General features: G+C 33.6%; 2 protein-coding genes across 3 annotated transcripts in view; one reads left to right on the forward strand and one right to left on the reverse strand.

The window, feature by feature from the left end:
- The window catches only part of LOC144851613 (rab3 GTPase-activating protein non-catalytic subunit-like), a 194,146-nt gene that overhangs the window by 48,159 nt on the left and 128,786 nt on the right, over positions 1-17,201 (forward strand). The window lies entirely within an intron of this gene.
- On the reverse strand, positions 244-14,609 carry LOC144851614 (tectonin beta-propeller repeat-containing protein 2-like). Of its 2 annotated transcripts, none has more exons than XM_078709158.1 (15): positions 14,520-14,609; positions 13,928-14,145; positions 13,555-13,677; positions 12,984-13,112; positions 11,196-11,353; positions 9,850-10,301; positions 7,985-8,521; positions 6,352-7,651; positions 5,999-6,128; positions 4,722-4,911; positions 4,537-4,626; positions 3,899-4,129; positions 3,470-3,760; positions 2,734-2,883; positions 244-2,402 (listed from the first exon to the last, which is right to left on the reverse strand). In XM_078709158.1, the coding sequence occupies exons 2-15, from the start codon at positions 14,126-14,128 to the stop codon at positions 2,266-2,268; spliced, it is 4,119 nt and encodes a 1,372-aa protein (XP_078565284.1). In that variant the 5' UTR covers positions 14,129-14,145; positions 14,520-14,609; the 3' UTR covers positions 244-2,265. The 2 variants fall into 2 exon arrangements, with proteins under 2 accessions (XP_078565284.1, XP_078565285.1); XM_078709159.1 differs by having other exon boundaries at positions 14,531-14,600.

Below are 17,201 nucleotides of genomic sequence, written 5' to 3' on the forward strand. Positions count from 1 at the left end.
GAATTTTTGTTCATTTACATATACAGTCAACTCTCCCAATACCAAACTCTCTGAAAACCAAGCAGTCCCAAATTCATTTTTACCATTAAAAACACATTCCCAATACCAGACTTTCCAGAAAACAATACATATTTGGCCAGTCCAAAGGTATTGGCAGAGTTGACTGTATATAATTTGTATTCAGAAAATCATAACCGGTTGTGTATGACATGATATGTATTTCAAGAAAAAACAACACAACAAATTTCCCAATTACTACTATTATAATTTATGTTTAAAAAAGCTGCAACCAAAATTTAAAATATACAGTATGAGAAAACTTAAATTGCATATACATATTTGCAAATATATTTATAAAAAAATAAAGCTCTGTCTACACTAGTCAACTAGTTTGACAAAAAAAGTGTGATGTGCCTAAATATGGTAGTGATATGACATCATCATGTCCATATATGGGCACATCACATTTTTTGTCACATAATGTTTGATAGTGTAGACAGAGCTTTATACCCTTTTCACATTGCTTTGCAAAACTCTGGAGTTTACTGTACACCATGAGGCACCAATACAGGCGGTTTTTTAATGGTATATGCCAATGTGTCTTTAAACTGGAGTTTTGTTAAGCAATGTGAAAGGGGTATTAACTGCCAAGGCTATTCTAAACCTGTTGTACATTATGCATGCTTAAAAAACCTGCATGTAAAGCCTGTTTTCCATTTGCGAATGTATTCACACAAAAACGATCGTTCCTGAGTTGTGATTGGTTGCACATTTTTGTTCATGTCACAAAAAGTAAGATGAAAATATTAATATGCATGCCTTAGTGAAAACTTTCAATTTGCGCCAACCATTTCGCCTAGTGGAAAACTGGCGAAATTTGGGGAATGCTATAATGACCATATAAGGTAGCAATGTCATGGAATCTTAATGTTTTTCTACTCCAGTTACTGCAGTAACTTGACCTAGTGGAAAACTGGCGAAATTTGGAGAATGCTTTAATGACCATATAAGGTAGCAATGTTATGGAAATCTTAATGTTTTTCTACTCCAGTTACTGCAGTAAATTCACCTAGTAAAAAACTAGCAAAATTTGGGGAATGCTTTAATGACCATATAAGGTAACAATGTTATAGAAATCCTAATGCTTTTCTACTCCAGTTACTGCAGTAAATTAAATGTATTCTACTCTAGCTATTGCCGTAAAACTTAAATCAAGGCCTACTGAAATTAAATTACTGTAACATTAGAGTATAATTACTAATACTCAATAAAATTAATATATTCTCTGTGTAAATACAATTTTTGTTAAATATATAGTTTCATTTTCAAACAATGTAAAAAATGAAATAATGCAATTGGAAAAATTGATTGTTATATCTTAAATTAGAAAAAAAGAAATGTATTGCACTAAATCCGGAGTGATTGCTATTTACAATGTTTTTGATAGCTTTTTTAACCTGCATCGTTCAGTTTCTATAGACGTATGGCTATTAACACTCAGCGAACAGATTTTATGTGAAAGGTAGCAGGGTTCTCTTGTATTACGGGATGTCCATATTTAATATACATAATTATTATTTCACATACAAAGTTTACAGTATGTTGTGTAGGATTTAAACAGCGATTCAGCTTAATAAAAAGGAACATTTTGGCACATATGGCATGTCATACATGTACTTAAAGCTGGAACAGACACAAATATTGAAACATGATGATCCACTGGTGACAATAAACTAGAGAAGTCACACATATATGGGAAACCTCTGATAAGAATAATACAAGAACATTTTGGCAGCGTAATGGTATGGTAAACATAGTCGTTTAGTATATAATGAAAATTATTAAACCTTGTGTTTGAATTTTTAGTCCTTTAGTAGTTAAAAATAAAATATTGACTTTGTTCAGCCAATAAGATATACACTTTACTGTACATGTTACTTTTACATGTAACGAACCAATTAAACAGCAACCATGTTTTGGTTAAAGAACTTTTAGTGAATCATGTAAAGAATTGTTGAGAATGACCACATGACCTTATAAGGAAATTTCTCATTAGATTTAAGGCAGAAATTTTGAGAAATTCCTCCTGAAATGTTTGGAATTGTAGGGAATGAAGTAGAAAGTTAAGCCTTGTCTACACTATCAAACTTTATGTGACAAACAAATGTGATGAGCCCATACTGTATATAGACATGATGATGTCATATCACTACCATATTTGGGCACATCACACTTTTTGTGTTTTGTCATAGTGTAAACGGAGCTTTAGATTACTACCCATTCTGCCTCTTCAATTATCTTGGTGTGTTCTAGGTCATCTACACCACGGTTAAACATCTTAACACACTGCTGGTAAATGTGCCCATCAACGTCAATCGACCACAGTTCATCATTTTGACTCACTAAAAACAAGAAAATTACCATTCAATTATGAAAATTATTATAATAATGTCAATATTGTCAATCTAAAGCTCTGTCTACACTATCAAACTAATTTGACAAACAAATGCGATGTGCCCAAATATGGTAGTAATATGACATCATTGTGCACATAATTATATGGGAACATCACAGTTTTTGTCACATAAAGTTTGATGTAGACATAGCTTTATATGTAGCTCACAGTTTAAAGCGTTTCACACTATTACCCCGGTCATTTGATCAAACATGTATGGACAGCTTATTTTTAAAAAAAGAAAACAAATAAATAAATATAATATAATAAGTAATTACCAGATATATATGAAAAATTGCCAGGAATTTTTTTCCAGTAGTCACCCAGAGGATTCCTCTCTGTGATGCCAAAGCGACGTGCAACATCACCATTTGGACAAAGAGCCCAGACTGTCTCAGAGCTGACACACAATTGGTTAGCTGGTGTTCCTAAATAGAAAACAAGTAAAACATGTTTGCCATTTTACCATCTATCATTTAACTTCAAATTGTCTATTCCTTAAGAATTTTGAAATGTGAGTGTTCAATATTGTTTTTGAATGTGGTACTGTAACTAGCAACATATTTGATTCTACATCAAGAAGTACAGTACATTCTTATCCAAATAAAAAAGGCACTTATTGTATGTACAAGCACTAAACGCCAATGCTACTACTAAAATGTTTGCAATAGGTGACTTTATGGTTTGTATCTCATCTCATGAAATTATGTATAGGTTCACACAAGTTTCAACTTTCTTAAAAAACTCTGTGATGTGCCCAAATATGGTAGTGATGTGATATGACATCATCATGTCCATATGGGCACATCACATTTTTTTGTCACACAAAGTTTTATAGTGTAGACAGAGCTTTAGTTTAGTCTCTCTTGATTTAAATTGTCGTGAAAATAATAGAATGAGAAAATAATTACACAAACCAACAGTGGTTGATACTGTAGTCTATGAGTGAGATACCTACCTGTATAGACTCTACAGGTAGGGATCTCACGAAATAGACATAAAAATAACACATACCTTGAACAATTTCCCATTTTAAACCAATTGGCAAGCGTTTGGAAATTCCCCCTCTTGTATACACGTTTTTCTTATTGTCTAAAGCCCAAACAATGTTGTCGCTAGGCCCAACATAGACGTTAGTGAAGTAGGTGCCGTTGCCTGCAGGCTTGCCATCCACTAGCACCCAAGCAGGGACCATGGTGTCATTACGAGGCATACATAAGCCTAGCCTAAAGTAGATGGCACCCTCATCATCACAAGCCCATACAGCTATGGAGCCGCAACTGAGGTGAACCACTTTGTTTGATCCTAAAAAAATTAAACACAGATTTTTATCAACTATGGCTAAACATGTAAACAACACCACAGCACTTTTACTATAAAATTGGGAAAGAGCAACAAATAAACAACAAAGCAAGTAATATACTTGGCAAATGGTAGACGTACCTAGTTGAGACAGATTCAACGTTTTCCATTTCAGGCCCTGAGGATGCCTCTCCGAAATGCCATCTCGGACATACACGGTGTTACTTTCCCCGATTGCCCACAAACCATAGGCTGAGCTGCTCAGGTAGGTTAGGTTATCTTTGATGGTAGGAGGTTCCACTAGGGATGGCCGCAGGGTGTCAGAAGGAAAACAAAACACCTCTCCACTTTTCTGTAGAGCCCAAACCATACCTATATACAGAATAGCAATATATACAAAGTTATTTTATGGTACTGTATGGACTTCGCTAATGACATCATGGAGACCGATGGATGGGAGTAGAAATAGACAAAGAGTGAGATGGCGAGATGAAATAGAGTATTGGGGTACAGTGCAGTGGCAGGGAGCAGCTAGAGATCGTGCACTGTGGCAGAAACATGCTGAGGCTTTCGTCCAGCAGTGGACTGACAACGGCTGATGATGATGATGATGATGATGTTCCTACAAGCTGTGCATCAACATTAACTTCCACTGTTCCTCCATGAAAGAATCAACTATTGTAATTGGTTTAAAATCATTTTGCACACAGATGAACAGCTAGAAGTTACCAGGCTTAAACTGAAATAAGGTATTTAATGTTTGTTTCAATTAGGCTTACCACTTGTCGCATAGGTTCCTGATGCAGAAATACACAGCCATTGAATGGATTGGGATAATCCATGGGGAGAAACCACATTCCAATAGTGTCCTAAAAATAAACAACAATTGGAATAAACGACGTGTCTGAACAAGAATTGATACAATAAAATGATATAACAAAATAAATAAAATGTGTAGGCCTACCAATGAGGTTTCCTTTTGAAGCATACAGAGAGCTCTTGTCATGGCCAGAGCCGACAACCCACACTCCTGCACTGCTTGCGCCAACCAGCATCGGCCTAGGTTGATGCTGTACTTTTAAGTGATGGCTCATTGTGTTGAATATTGTCTTGAAATAACTTTGATCTTGCATCAAGTACTGACTCATCGGGACCTGTGAAGAGGTAAATAGTACAAATAATTAAGCGAAAGCGAGTTGAAAATAGAGAAGTCAATTTTTCAACGAATGAAATACAAATAAACAACATTTATTATTTGTTTACACACCTACTTTTATTAAATTTATCCATGGTAAATCATTGAAGAATGCTAGGCCGGGAAGCTAGGCCATTAAAAAAGGCAGTGCTCCAACTTTAGACGTGGGGAGTAGTACAGTAGTGGGCACAACTAATTGATTTCCGAATGCAATCAGTCAACATCGCGTGGCAACAATTCTAAAAATGTTTACAGCAAGCTGAACATTGGAGTGCATTATCACCATTAGATATTACTTTTTCGTTAGATAGGGCTAATTCCAAATGACATATGATGCGTAATTGACCATCAAATAGCATGAATACAATCGGATGTGTTATAATAAATAATGGTAACATTTGGATGCTGAATTTTTCTTGAATTGAGTCTGTATAGATAGTTCAGTTAAAGGCCAGGTGCGGGCCAAAAATTTCTATTGATCATGCATTCCAATAATTATCGATCTATAGTTTCCCCTATGTTTCATGATTTTTGGGATTTTATTTGTGTTACACGAGCTTGTTAAAAATAAGCACTTTCTTATCAGTTCAAATTACACAGTAAAATCTCTATTCTTTTATACACAAATTTTGTAAATAGAAAGGCATTTTAAAAAGCTATGAAAAATAAACGGTGTGGTAAAAAAAGTTATCAGATGACTAAATATAGGTAATATAACTTGAATATTACATTTCTGATATTTTTATTCAACTTCAGATTTTTATTTTCATGCTATAGCAAAAATTATCCACCGTATATCCACCACCTTTTTTCACCGTCTAGGGAGTCACCAGACATGTTATTACATTAGGTTAACTACCTAACTACTGAAAAAAAGTCTTCCTGGTTTTTATGGAAGAATTTTGCCAAATTTTGTATTTGACCATATTAAGGGAAATTCATGTTTTTTCGTCTTGATTTCTGTTACAAATATTTGATTTATGTACAATTAACCAAATATTATATTTAAAATTCATGCCTGTACCTGAGCTTTAAAAACAACTGACCTGCCACCAATGGTTAGTATCTCCTTGTGGCGTTTCCATAGTTACTCCAGTTTTGAACCAAACATTTCCATCTTGGTCAATAACCCAGCCAGTGTTTCTGCTATCAAGAGCAATGCTTGCAACATCAAAACTAAAATAAGTACAAAAATAAGTTTAGATGACAATTTTAAAATTATATTTAACTATTTTACTTGATTAAAGCTATATTGTCCCCCTTGTTGACCATTTATTTTGTCTCTTTTATATTCTATTAATGTTTATTTTTCATGTTTTTGATAGAAAATACATCTTTAAACCTTTGTGCTATATTTTTGCAGTGAAATATTTACTATTTTACTACCGTATAGACATACCTTTGGTTGTCAAACTGCACCCACTGATTTCCAATTTGTTTGGTAGCTGTGATACCAAGTCTATAAACAATCGTTCCGTCCATGACACGACCCCATGCTACCCCGCGACTTGTTACGACTTGGTCCATTTTGGTCTGAAAAGAGCTTGAAACCTTTATACTTCGTGAACATACCCGGTCACGACTCAACTTCTGTTGAACGTAAACATCATGGTTAGTTTTAACAATCCATGCGATATTCTCATCCAGTGAAACATAACGGACATCGTTGCAAGCCGGTGCCCATTTAGATCCGATAGGAGACCGCGGCGTGATAGGAGCACTTGCGTACGCTATTCCTGTTTTCCGATGCACTCGCCAAACAATGCTTTCTGTATGCGATACCGCCATTTGTTGTGCCGATTCACGTAATTTATCCCATTTATTTTTACTTCCATTGATAAGTTTAAAATGTACTTTATCGTGATTGTCCACGAACCAGATGTGTTTATCGGAGACAATTAATTGTGTTATGACCCCAGGGGTGTCACACTGTACCCAGCTACCCGCTACCTTTTGCTGAATTCCTTCAGGAATGTTCAAGTCCTCTTTAGACATTTCAGATTCTTGGCTTTCAGAGCTTTCTGAAATTATGTCAGCATCACGTATAATTTCAAGTGATTTAGAAGAATCTAGGGATTTTGGCTGATTGTAAATATCATAAATGTCAGCGTCGCCAGGCTCTGCGGGAAGATTATTCAGCTTCAAGCTACGGATTTCGTCTGAAGACGTACCATTTTCATAAGGATAAGGATCTGAAACATCTGGACTTTGTTGGTAACCATTATGGTTCATAAGATTATCCTCACAAGAACCAGGCTTCGAAGACAGACTTCCTATATCCGAACCTATTGCATTGTCTTCTTTCGATAAATCATTAACATTAACTAAATTGTTGCCATATTTGTCATCATAACCAATATCATTAATAGATGATTCATCACCAATATGGAATGGTTCAACATAATTATGGGATGTTTGAATATTACTATGGGATGCATCAGTACTACAAGGTGGTATAGCATTAAATAACTGATCAGTATTATCAAATTGAATATTTTCATTCTGTTCTCGAGATGTAACAGTTCCCCTTTCATGAATCTCTCCAGATGTTGATGCCTCAAGAACTTCATGTTCTTTTACATGTATTGAATCATCCTGTGGCAATAACTGATCTTCATCAACTTCTTGTGTTCTTGGTGAATTCTCTGGCGACGTTATTGGAAAATCAGACAAAGAGGATTTATCATCATTTTTCTTGCCTGTACAAAAACAAAACAAAATATCGAAAATATAAAGGAATGGTGGAATAAAAGTATGTCTGTGGTTGTGGACAGATGAATGGTGGAGGACACAAAGGGAGTAGCATCTGTATTACATTTGTTACATGGTTGTCAGATGTCATTGATGATTCAGATTTATTTGGTCCTTTGGGATTCATGACAGGCAAAATCACTCACATAAAAATACAATAACATACAAAACATGCAGATAGATTATTTTATGCTTTCATTTGAAGTTGAGTCAGAAGGCAGTGACTTACAAATACAGCATTTGCTTCTTTGTTATTTAATTGACTCTTTAAACCTATTTACCTTTTTTCTTTTTCTTCTTTTTCTTTTTATGACCACCATAAACAAGGTCATCTTCAAATTTTTCAGTTGAAATTTCGTCAAAATTATTCACTCTAGTGCTGCCATCATCCACTGCATCTTTACCCTCATTTGCATCAGCAGTAGGGAACTGGTTGCCAAGAGAGCTTTCATTTGCTTTATGGTTCTCTTCCGCTTCTTTCAGAGCTGCAAGGACATCCACAGAGAGGTCAGCTGCAGGAGTCTTTGGTGCAGATTGTCCAGATGTCGATTCCTTTCTATTTGGAGTTGGCGAAGGCTTTGGAGAAGGCTTTGGAGATGCCTTTGGAGATTGCTTAAATTTTAGTTCAAGTTTTTCAAGATTGTCTTTTGTCTTCTTTGCATTGTTGGCGATCCCATCCACAGCCTTGTCAAAGAACTGGAGAACTTTAGATTTCTGTTCTGAATCAGTTTGATGTTCTTGCGATTCTTCTTTTGCTCTTCTTTCCTCATTCTGTTTCTGAAGAATTTCAAGTTCTTCCATTGTAAATTGTGTATGACCTATAAAGAATAAATAGCATTGTAAAGATGTCATCCAATAAGAGACGAAAAGAAACAATTTAAGTATGAGGACTAATTTTTAAAAATGAATAAAGAACTTCTGGGATTAAAAATTAATGGACTTAAAGCCTCAAACAGAGATTATTACCACCGGTTTTGTTATCAATAAATAGTAAAGATGTCATCCAATAAGAGACAAAAAGAAACAATTTAAGTATGAGGACTAAATTTCTTTTCTGGGATTAAAAATGAACTTACACTTTTGTTCAAACTTAAAGCCTCTAACAGATATCATTACCACTTTTGCTTTTCGCTTTTGTTGTATAAAATATATCCGTCAAGTATCGTGGTCACAACTGGTGTATACTGTATATGAAACAACTATTTTTGGACTTGTTTCTCAAACAAATGCGACAGAAATCAATCTGTAATGCCTTCACAATCACTGTATATCACTTGCATGCATTCATTACCAGGTATATACAAATTTGAGCAACACTCAGCATAGCAACTGTACTATCTACTCAAATTAACAATTAGCATTCACCAAGTTTACCCAATAAACAAGGAACAGAAATGGTGAATACGTGTTAATAGTCTGTAGTCAAGTAACATGAAGGAGACTATTGTAGAAATATCTGCATTGTACCATTCAGAAGTTTCAAAAGCTAATAATAGTTAATAATGAATGTATGAGTCATATCACAGGTGACTACTCCAGGAAGTATATAATTATATGTTGGGGGTTTTCCCTCCATCAAACCCTAACATTTTCATAACACAATTATACAATATGAATATATAAGTAAATCAACTGGAACAAATCTATTCAATAGATAATAATAAAAATCTTTTAATGTAATTTATGTGTCAATTTGCATCGACAGTAGAACCAGTATTTAAGTTAATTATGTGACAAAAAAGTGTGATGTGCCCAAATATGGTAGTGATATGCTTAATTATGGTAGTGATATAACATCATCATGTCCATATATGGGGACATCACATTTTCTTGTCACATAAAGTTTGATAGTGTAGACGTAGCTTAAGGGACACTTTCTGGACTCAACAATGTGTGTCCCTATTAAGAAATCTATTTTTAAACCACAATTTTAAGCATAATGTATCAACTGTCAAGAAGTATGAATAAAAACTAAGTCAATTACACAATATAGATATACAAACTAATAATAACTTAACAACACAAGCCATTTCAGGGGGTTATTTTAGGGATTTGTAAGAGTTCCTGTAACATTAAGCCCTTTTAGGGGAATTTTAGGGATTGTAAGGTTTGACATAAATAAATTATAAAAAAAACAAAAACAAACCTGATAATCTTGAATAAACGTTTTCTGGATTGGAGGCTAGCCTTATTAGTGGTCTACCAGCACCTTTGGTGAGTATAAATATTTCATCATTGACAACTGACACACCCATAATGCTTCCTAGACTACCGGCACATCCTCCGACAATCTTTTTATTAATTGGATCAAGAATAAATAAAGAGCTGTACGACCAAGATATAATTAGTGTTTCTTGATACATTATGACCGGTCCGAGCTGGACTTCACTTTGGCTGTCCTGAATAAGTGATGGAGTGTCTTCGAGAAGTTGAAGCTGTGGGTAGCCTAGGTTGATAAGATCTTTAAACAGCAATGTTTCTTCCACTTTCCCGTCCATGTCTGATCGCCACAATCGTAGGCCTGGCCTGGACAAGTAGAATTTGGCATCACTTGCCTTGCAAACAGCTGGGATGAAATTGGCTCCAAAAGTTCCTTTGCTGTAAAGATAAGATAACTTTATTTCGTCTACAAAACTAGTGAAAATAATGGTGCTTGTCTCATACAAAGATAAAACATTAATAAATATATCAAAATATATAATATTAATTTTTATCCAAATAAGGTATGTTAATAAAAGTATACAGTATTTTTCTCAAACTCCCCTCCAATATGCCATGCTAGATTTAATTTATGTTACAATGTTATTTTCTTTTATATAATTTCATTTTTAAAAATGTCACCCAAAAATATACCCAAGTAATTCCAAAATTTATTTTCAAAGTTTCTCATTTTAAAGTCGTGTGAATGACATTAATACTTTCACTTTTCAATGTATATGAATATATGTAATCATGTTTCATTGTCATGGTGGTAGTTGTTGTTATGATAAAACTTTGCTCTTTCACTCTCTATTCTGAAAGTCTATCAGTAAAGTTATTCCAATTTGTATTATATTATTTCATTCATTCATCATCAAACACAGTAAAATATTGTTTGAAATTATTTTCGTTTGTTCAAAGAAAAAAAATTCACATAAAATTACAAAAATGAGTTAAAAAGGTTAAAATTTGGTACATGTTAATTACAGATAAAAAACATTGTTTAAATACAAGCAAGATTAGTTTGTGTGCAGCATAAAATGATGAACATTTCCATCTACAAGCTCTGTGGTTTAATGGTAAGATACTAGTCCTGTCAGTGAAAGGTCATATGTTCAATTCCTTTCTGAGACACTTTTTTCATATGTAACAAAAATTGAATGTTGATGCCTGATATGATTAGGACATCATGATTATGACACAATGTTAAAAATGTACCACTTTTCTAAAAATGTGTTTGTTTGATATAATTGTTAAATTCATTTTTTAAAGATTAGATTGTTTTTACTTTACCATTTTCTTGGTTGCTGGCCAACTTGTTTAATACTTTTACTATCAGACTCAAATATTACAGTTCGATACCACGTTGACACGAGAAGTGATTTACGAGAGTAGCTTAATTGTACCACGGGATCACTTTCCTTTAAGATAACTAAAGTTGTACACTTTTTCTGAAACAAACAAGTTGGTATTTTAAATATACACAAACTGAAATTACACAAACTCAGTTGAGAATAAGATACATACACGTTTTATATTTATATAGTAATATTTGATGTGATCATGAAGATACTAATTAACTAATTATGGTTATTATTATAGGATGATAATAATGATGATGAAGTTGATAATAATAATACTAACTAGAGGGTACTCCGAGAGTACAAACCTCCGCCTACTGTAACATTCCCCTACATAAAATGTCCCCGGAAAATATTTATATTTAAAAAAAAAATTTTTTTTATTAGTTCTAAGGGTAAATAGGCTAACTGCACACTACAAAGTTGTGGATGAGTGTTTGGTGTAATGGTTATGTATCCAGCCTCTCACAGTTGAGATCGCTGGTTCAAGTCCCGCTGAGGTTTTTTTTTTTTTTATTATTATTTTTTTATTATTTTGTATTTCTTTTTTTTTTGTGGACCTTGATCTTTAACCCTAACCCTTCAAAATTTAACCACAATTATATGATGAGTCATTGATCATTGTGGCTAAGTTTGGTGAGAATCGGATAAAAACTGTGGTCTCTAGGCAGTAAAATAGTTTTTTGTTAGTTGTGACCTTGACCTATGACCTTTTCCCCTCAAATTCGAACTCGTCCGAGCTTTTGGGGCATAGATCATTGTGGCCAAATTTGGTGAGAATCGGATAAAAACTGTGGCCTCCAGGCTGTTCACCGACACACACACAGACACACAAACATACAGGGGTGAAAACACAACCTCCTTGGCGGAGGTAATAATAATAATAACGATAATAATAATGATGATGATGATAATCATGATGATAATAAAGATGATGCTGATAATCATGATGATGAAGTTGATAATGATGATGATGAAGCTGATAATAATACAGATGAAAATGATAATGATGATATTAATAATGATGATGAAGCTGATGATAATGATACAGATGAAAATGATGATGATGGTGATGATAATATGGTCATACTAATGTTAATTACAATACAAACACCTATTAATGCTATTTATTATTTAATGATTATTGTACTAAATAATAAAATGATGACAATTGTAATTGTAATGTCAGATCTAATAGCTACTGTATTATATATCATTGAGGATGATTAGGAAGTATATCATCACCTGACAGGAAGGTTGACTCAACAAAATTAGTAATATTTGTGACAAATTGATGTTACAAATACAATGGTGCTTTCATTATAAGTTGGTGGCGTTCTATATCATGGTGATTAGACATTTTTATTGCCGACAATTTTCAATGAAGATTTTTACTAATTTTTGTATAATCCTCCTTGATAATTAATATAATAATTTCTTTATGTATTTTATATGGCTTGTAAATTGCTGAAATCAATTTCATTATATGTACACATGTAACGAATAAATAAAAAAATAAGCGGAACGGCATTTGTATGTAGCTATACCATATGGAATCCCCGCTTTAAACGACATGGGAAAATTGTTCCCTAATAATGTATAGTAATTTTTAACTGTAATTTTTTTTTATAGCAATCTGAATTTCATACCTTTTGGATGTGTTTTCTACTTTTTTTTCCTGATTTTTTAATTTGAAATAAAGGATGATTTTACTACTTACCTCATAGAAGTCTACTTCAGTGCAGACAATGACACCTTGATTATCACCTGAATACAGCTTCATACCATTCGTACTCCATTCAACACATGTTACTTGACTTTTGTGGGATTTTAATGAAAACATCTCAACCTGAAAAAAAAGTTTTAAAAGAGAGCATTTTATTCAGTTACTTAAATAACTTTTATTTATTTATGATTTGTCCCCCAAAAACATGAACAATTAATATTAATAATATCAGACTTTAAATAAGCCATTTTGCATTTTTAATAAAGTTATTCACTTCTGTAAAAACAAAAAACAAACAAGAAATAATTATTTCACTTATAAAAAGACAAAAAAAACATTTAATTTTAACCAGAAACGATTGTCTGACAGACAATTTAAGTATTTTTGCCTTTAAATTACATTTTTTTTAGGTAAATAATTTTTTTTTTCAATCCAGTTTTTATCCAAAGTGAATAACTATTATGTGACATTAAAATGGCATATTCAACAACAAATTTGAAAAAAAAAAACATTTTAGGGGGACAATATTTATTATTATCTCTAAGATCTCGGATTGGTTATTTACCTGTTGTGGTCGTCCAGGTTTGGGAAGAAGGTGTAGCTCCACTGTTCCTGTTGATGTTCCTATGGCAACCTGATAATCTAATGCTTTTAGCATCTTCAATGCTGTTATTTTTCCTGATTTATCCTACAAAAGCAATCATTCATGAATAAAATAATTATTTAATAAATCAGAATTCAAGTATAGGTCTATACGGTAACTTCTCAGGGTACATATTAGAATTTAGGGAGGGGATGACCAACAACTTTTTTTTGGGCTTTTAGCTCACCCTTCTCTGTCTACACTATATCAAACTATAGTTTGTGATGTGCCCAAATATGGCACATATTATGGGCACATAAAGATAGTGTAGACAGACCCTTACTCCATGTCTTACCTGACATCTTATTTTTGTCATCTGACGATCTTTTCGATTGAGTAGAAAAACCATTCCAAAATTCACCCCAATTGCAATGAAGTCTGCATTTACATCCATCGAGAGCCACTCAACATTCAGAGATGTCAGCCCTCGTTGAGCCTTCTTGGGCATTACATTTACGAGGTAACTTAATGGTTCATATTCTCTCAGGTTTTCCATGATTCCCTAAATTTATCCTATAAAAAAAATGTGTTTTGTTAGTACATAAAATCATACACTATCAATAATGATCACAAAGGTCAAATGCACCCACCCATGATCTACCAGCCCTTCCTTGTGTCAAGAATTCCCTTAGCTAGGCCTACCTTACCTATTGCACTAACTGTCTGTTTATACAAGTACAGTAACAAAGTAAGGCACCTCTTCACCTGGTGGACTGGTGGTGCGGTGGTAGACAAGGCCTAGGCCTAGTTAGGCCTCTAGGCCTAGGCCTAGCTAGTAGTAGTAGGTAGCCTAGCTAGGCTAGTCCTATTTCATTATTTAGTTTAGGCCTTACTTCGGTAATTTATATGATTGAACGGAAGAATATTATAGAAAACAAAACAAAAACCTGTATATTACAATTCTGGGGGAAAAACAAACACTTCTGGATGACCTATTTTACCGGTTTTATCAAAGAACCGAAGTTCTTTGATTTTATTGCGAAATAAAAATAAGGAGAAGTCATGTGACAACCATCATTATTTTTATGTGCGACTACCAGAGCGTGAAAGAGCTCGAGGAAAGGAGTCATACAAATCTAGCTACGCCCGGGAGAGCCCGTATCACCCGGTAGAATTTTATGATATAAAATGTTTCAAGTACATGCTGACATTATATTTAATGCTATTATGATATTTAATTGTACGTTTTATACAAAATACTGAATTATATTTATTCCGAAACTGATGACCGCCCTATGTGATAAGTGATGTTTTGTTGTTGAACGCGTTTGTGAACGCGTTGTGACGAATGACAAGTTGAACAATATTTCAACTGATTTTATTTATTAATTAGTTAAATTTACCACTAAAGCATGTTAATAAAATGTACTTTTATAGATGTTCATTTTATATCATAAAACCGGGACTCTCTCTCTCCAGACGATACCGGGCATCAACCATACGTTGACGCACATGCGTCGTTTTTTGCACCTTTTTTGGACCCATCAAAACGCACACGTAAATACCAAGAGAGGGCAGCAGCACGCAGCAGCAAACAATTTGATGTATATTGAGGTATATTCAGAGCGTCATTTCGACGATCGAGCATTCTCTACTTCTACGGAGCGCCATTTATGCCTTTATTTACTTCCGAATTAGAAATAGTACTACGGTAACTGCTCCAGTGGACCAAATTTAGCACCGATGGAGCACAGTGATATAAAATAGAAATAAGTCACTAATTTTAATGTCTTTTCGTATGTTAATACACTGTGCTCAAGAAATGGACCCAATTTGGAGCCAGTGGAGCACAGTGATTTAAAATTAAAATAAGTCACTGAATTTTAATATCTTTTCGTATGTTAATACACTGTGCTCAAGTGGACCCAATTTGGAGCCAGGGAGCACAGTGATATTAAATAGAAATAAGTCACTGAATGTTATTATCTTTTCGTATGTTAATACACTGTGCTCAAGTGGACCCAATTTGGAGCCAGTGGAGCACAGTGATATAAAATAGAAATAAGTCACAGAATTTTAATATCTTTTCGTATGTTAATACACTGTGCTCAAGTGGACCCAATTTGGAGCCAGTGGAGCACAGTGATATAAAATAGAAATAAGTCACTGAATTTTAATATCTTTTCGTATGTTAATACACTGTGCTCAAGTGGACCCAATTTGGAGCCAGGGGAGCACAGTGATATAAAATAGAAAAAAGTCACTGAATTTTAATATCTTTTCTTATGTTAATACACTGTGCTCAAGTGGACCCAATTTGGAGCCAGTGGAGCACAGTGATATAAAATAGAAATAAGTCACTGAATTTTTACATCTTTTCGTATGTTAATACACTGTGCTTACGTGGACCCAATTTGGCGCGCGCGCCAGTGAGCACAGTGATATAAAATAGAAAAAAGTCACTAAATTATAATATCTTTTCGTATGTTAATACACTGTGCTCAAGTGGACCCAATTTGGCACCAATGGGAGCACAGGGAAATAGTCACATACAAAAACATTGAGAAAAAATACTTCTGGAATTTAAAAATATTTCAAACTTGGTATATATGTTCAATATCGGTTACTCCATCCGTAAAGCAAAAGAAAAAATAGTTTCAAGCCACATCAGTGATTTTAATATAACTTGCGTTCGCTTAAGATAATACTTATAAAAAAACATACAATTCCGACACATATTAGGCCTATGTCAAACTCTAATAATGATTTTGACAAAAAAACGGTTAGGAATTCGATTTTTTCCCTGTAAATTGAGCAACTTAAATTAAAAAATATACCAAGAAATATATATTGAAATCGAGGAGTATTTTTTTTACAAAAGAAATGTTCGTATGTTAATACACTGTGCTCCAGTGGATCCAATTTGGCGCCAGTGGAGCACAGGGAAATAGTCACATACAAAAACTTCTAGAAAAAATATTTATCGAATTCAAAAATATTTCAAACTTGGTATATAAGTTCAATATCGGTTACTCCATCCGTAATGCAAAAGAAAAATTAGTTTCAAGCCACATCAGTGATTTTAATAACTTGCGTTTGTCTAAGATAAATACTTATGAAAGAACATACAATTCCAACACATTTTTTTAAACTTTAGCGATTAAAAAAAAAACATATATGTTAAAAATATGAATTATGTAGTGTAGTAACCTATTGAACGTATACTACCAAATTTCAAATGTGTAGGACAATTATTTTATGATGATCAAAATTTAAAGTTTAAAAAATGTGTTGGAATTCTATGTTCTATACATTTTAAACGAACGAAATTACTAAAATCACTGATATGGCTTGAAACTATTTTTTCTTTTGCTTTACGGATGGAGTAACCGATATTGAACATATATACCAAGTTTGAAATATTTTTGAAATCCAGAAGTAATTTTTCTCGATGTTATTGTATGTGACTATTTCCCTGTGCTCCCATTGGTGCCAAATTGGGTCCACTTGAGCACAGTGTATTAACATACGAAAAGATATTAAAATTCAGTGACTTATTTTTATTTTATATCACTGTGCTCCACTGGCTCCAAATTGGGTCCACTTGAGCACAGTGTATTAAATACGAA

The sequence above is a fragment of the Antedon bifida genome, chromosome 9 (assembly GCF_963402885.1).
Source record: "Antedon bifida chromosome 9, ecAntBifi1.1, whole genome shotgun sequence".
Classification (NCBI taxonomy): domain Eukaryota; kingdom Metazoa; phylum Echinodermata; class Crinoidea; order Comatulida; family Antedonidae; genus Antedon; species Antedon bifida.

What these genes read in the sequence shown, in the direction of transcription:
- LOC144851614 (XM_078709158.1), bottom strand. Translation starts at nt 14,128, where the DNA reads ATGGAAAACCTGAGAGAATATGAACCATTAAGTTACCTCGTAAATGTA. An exon ending in TTCAAAAGGAAACCTCATTG is followed by an intron (nt 4,627 to 4,721) that starts GTAGGCCTACAC and finishes GTTTATTTTTAG; the next exon opens with GACACTATTGGAATGTGGTT. An exon ending in GTTGAATCTGTCTCAACTAG is followed by an intron (nt 3,761 to 3,898) that starts GTACGTCTACCA and finishes TAATTTTTTTAG; the next exon opens with GATCAAACAAAGTGGTTCAC.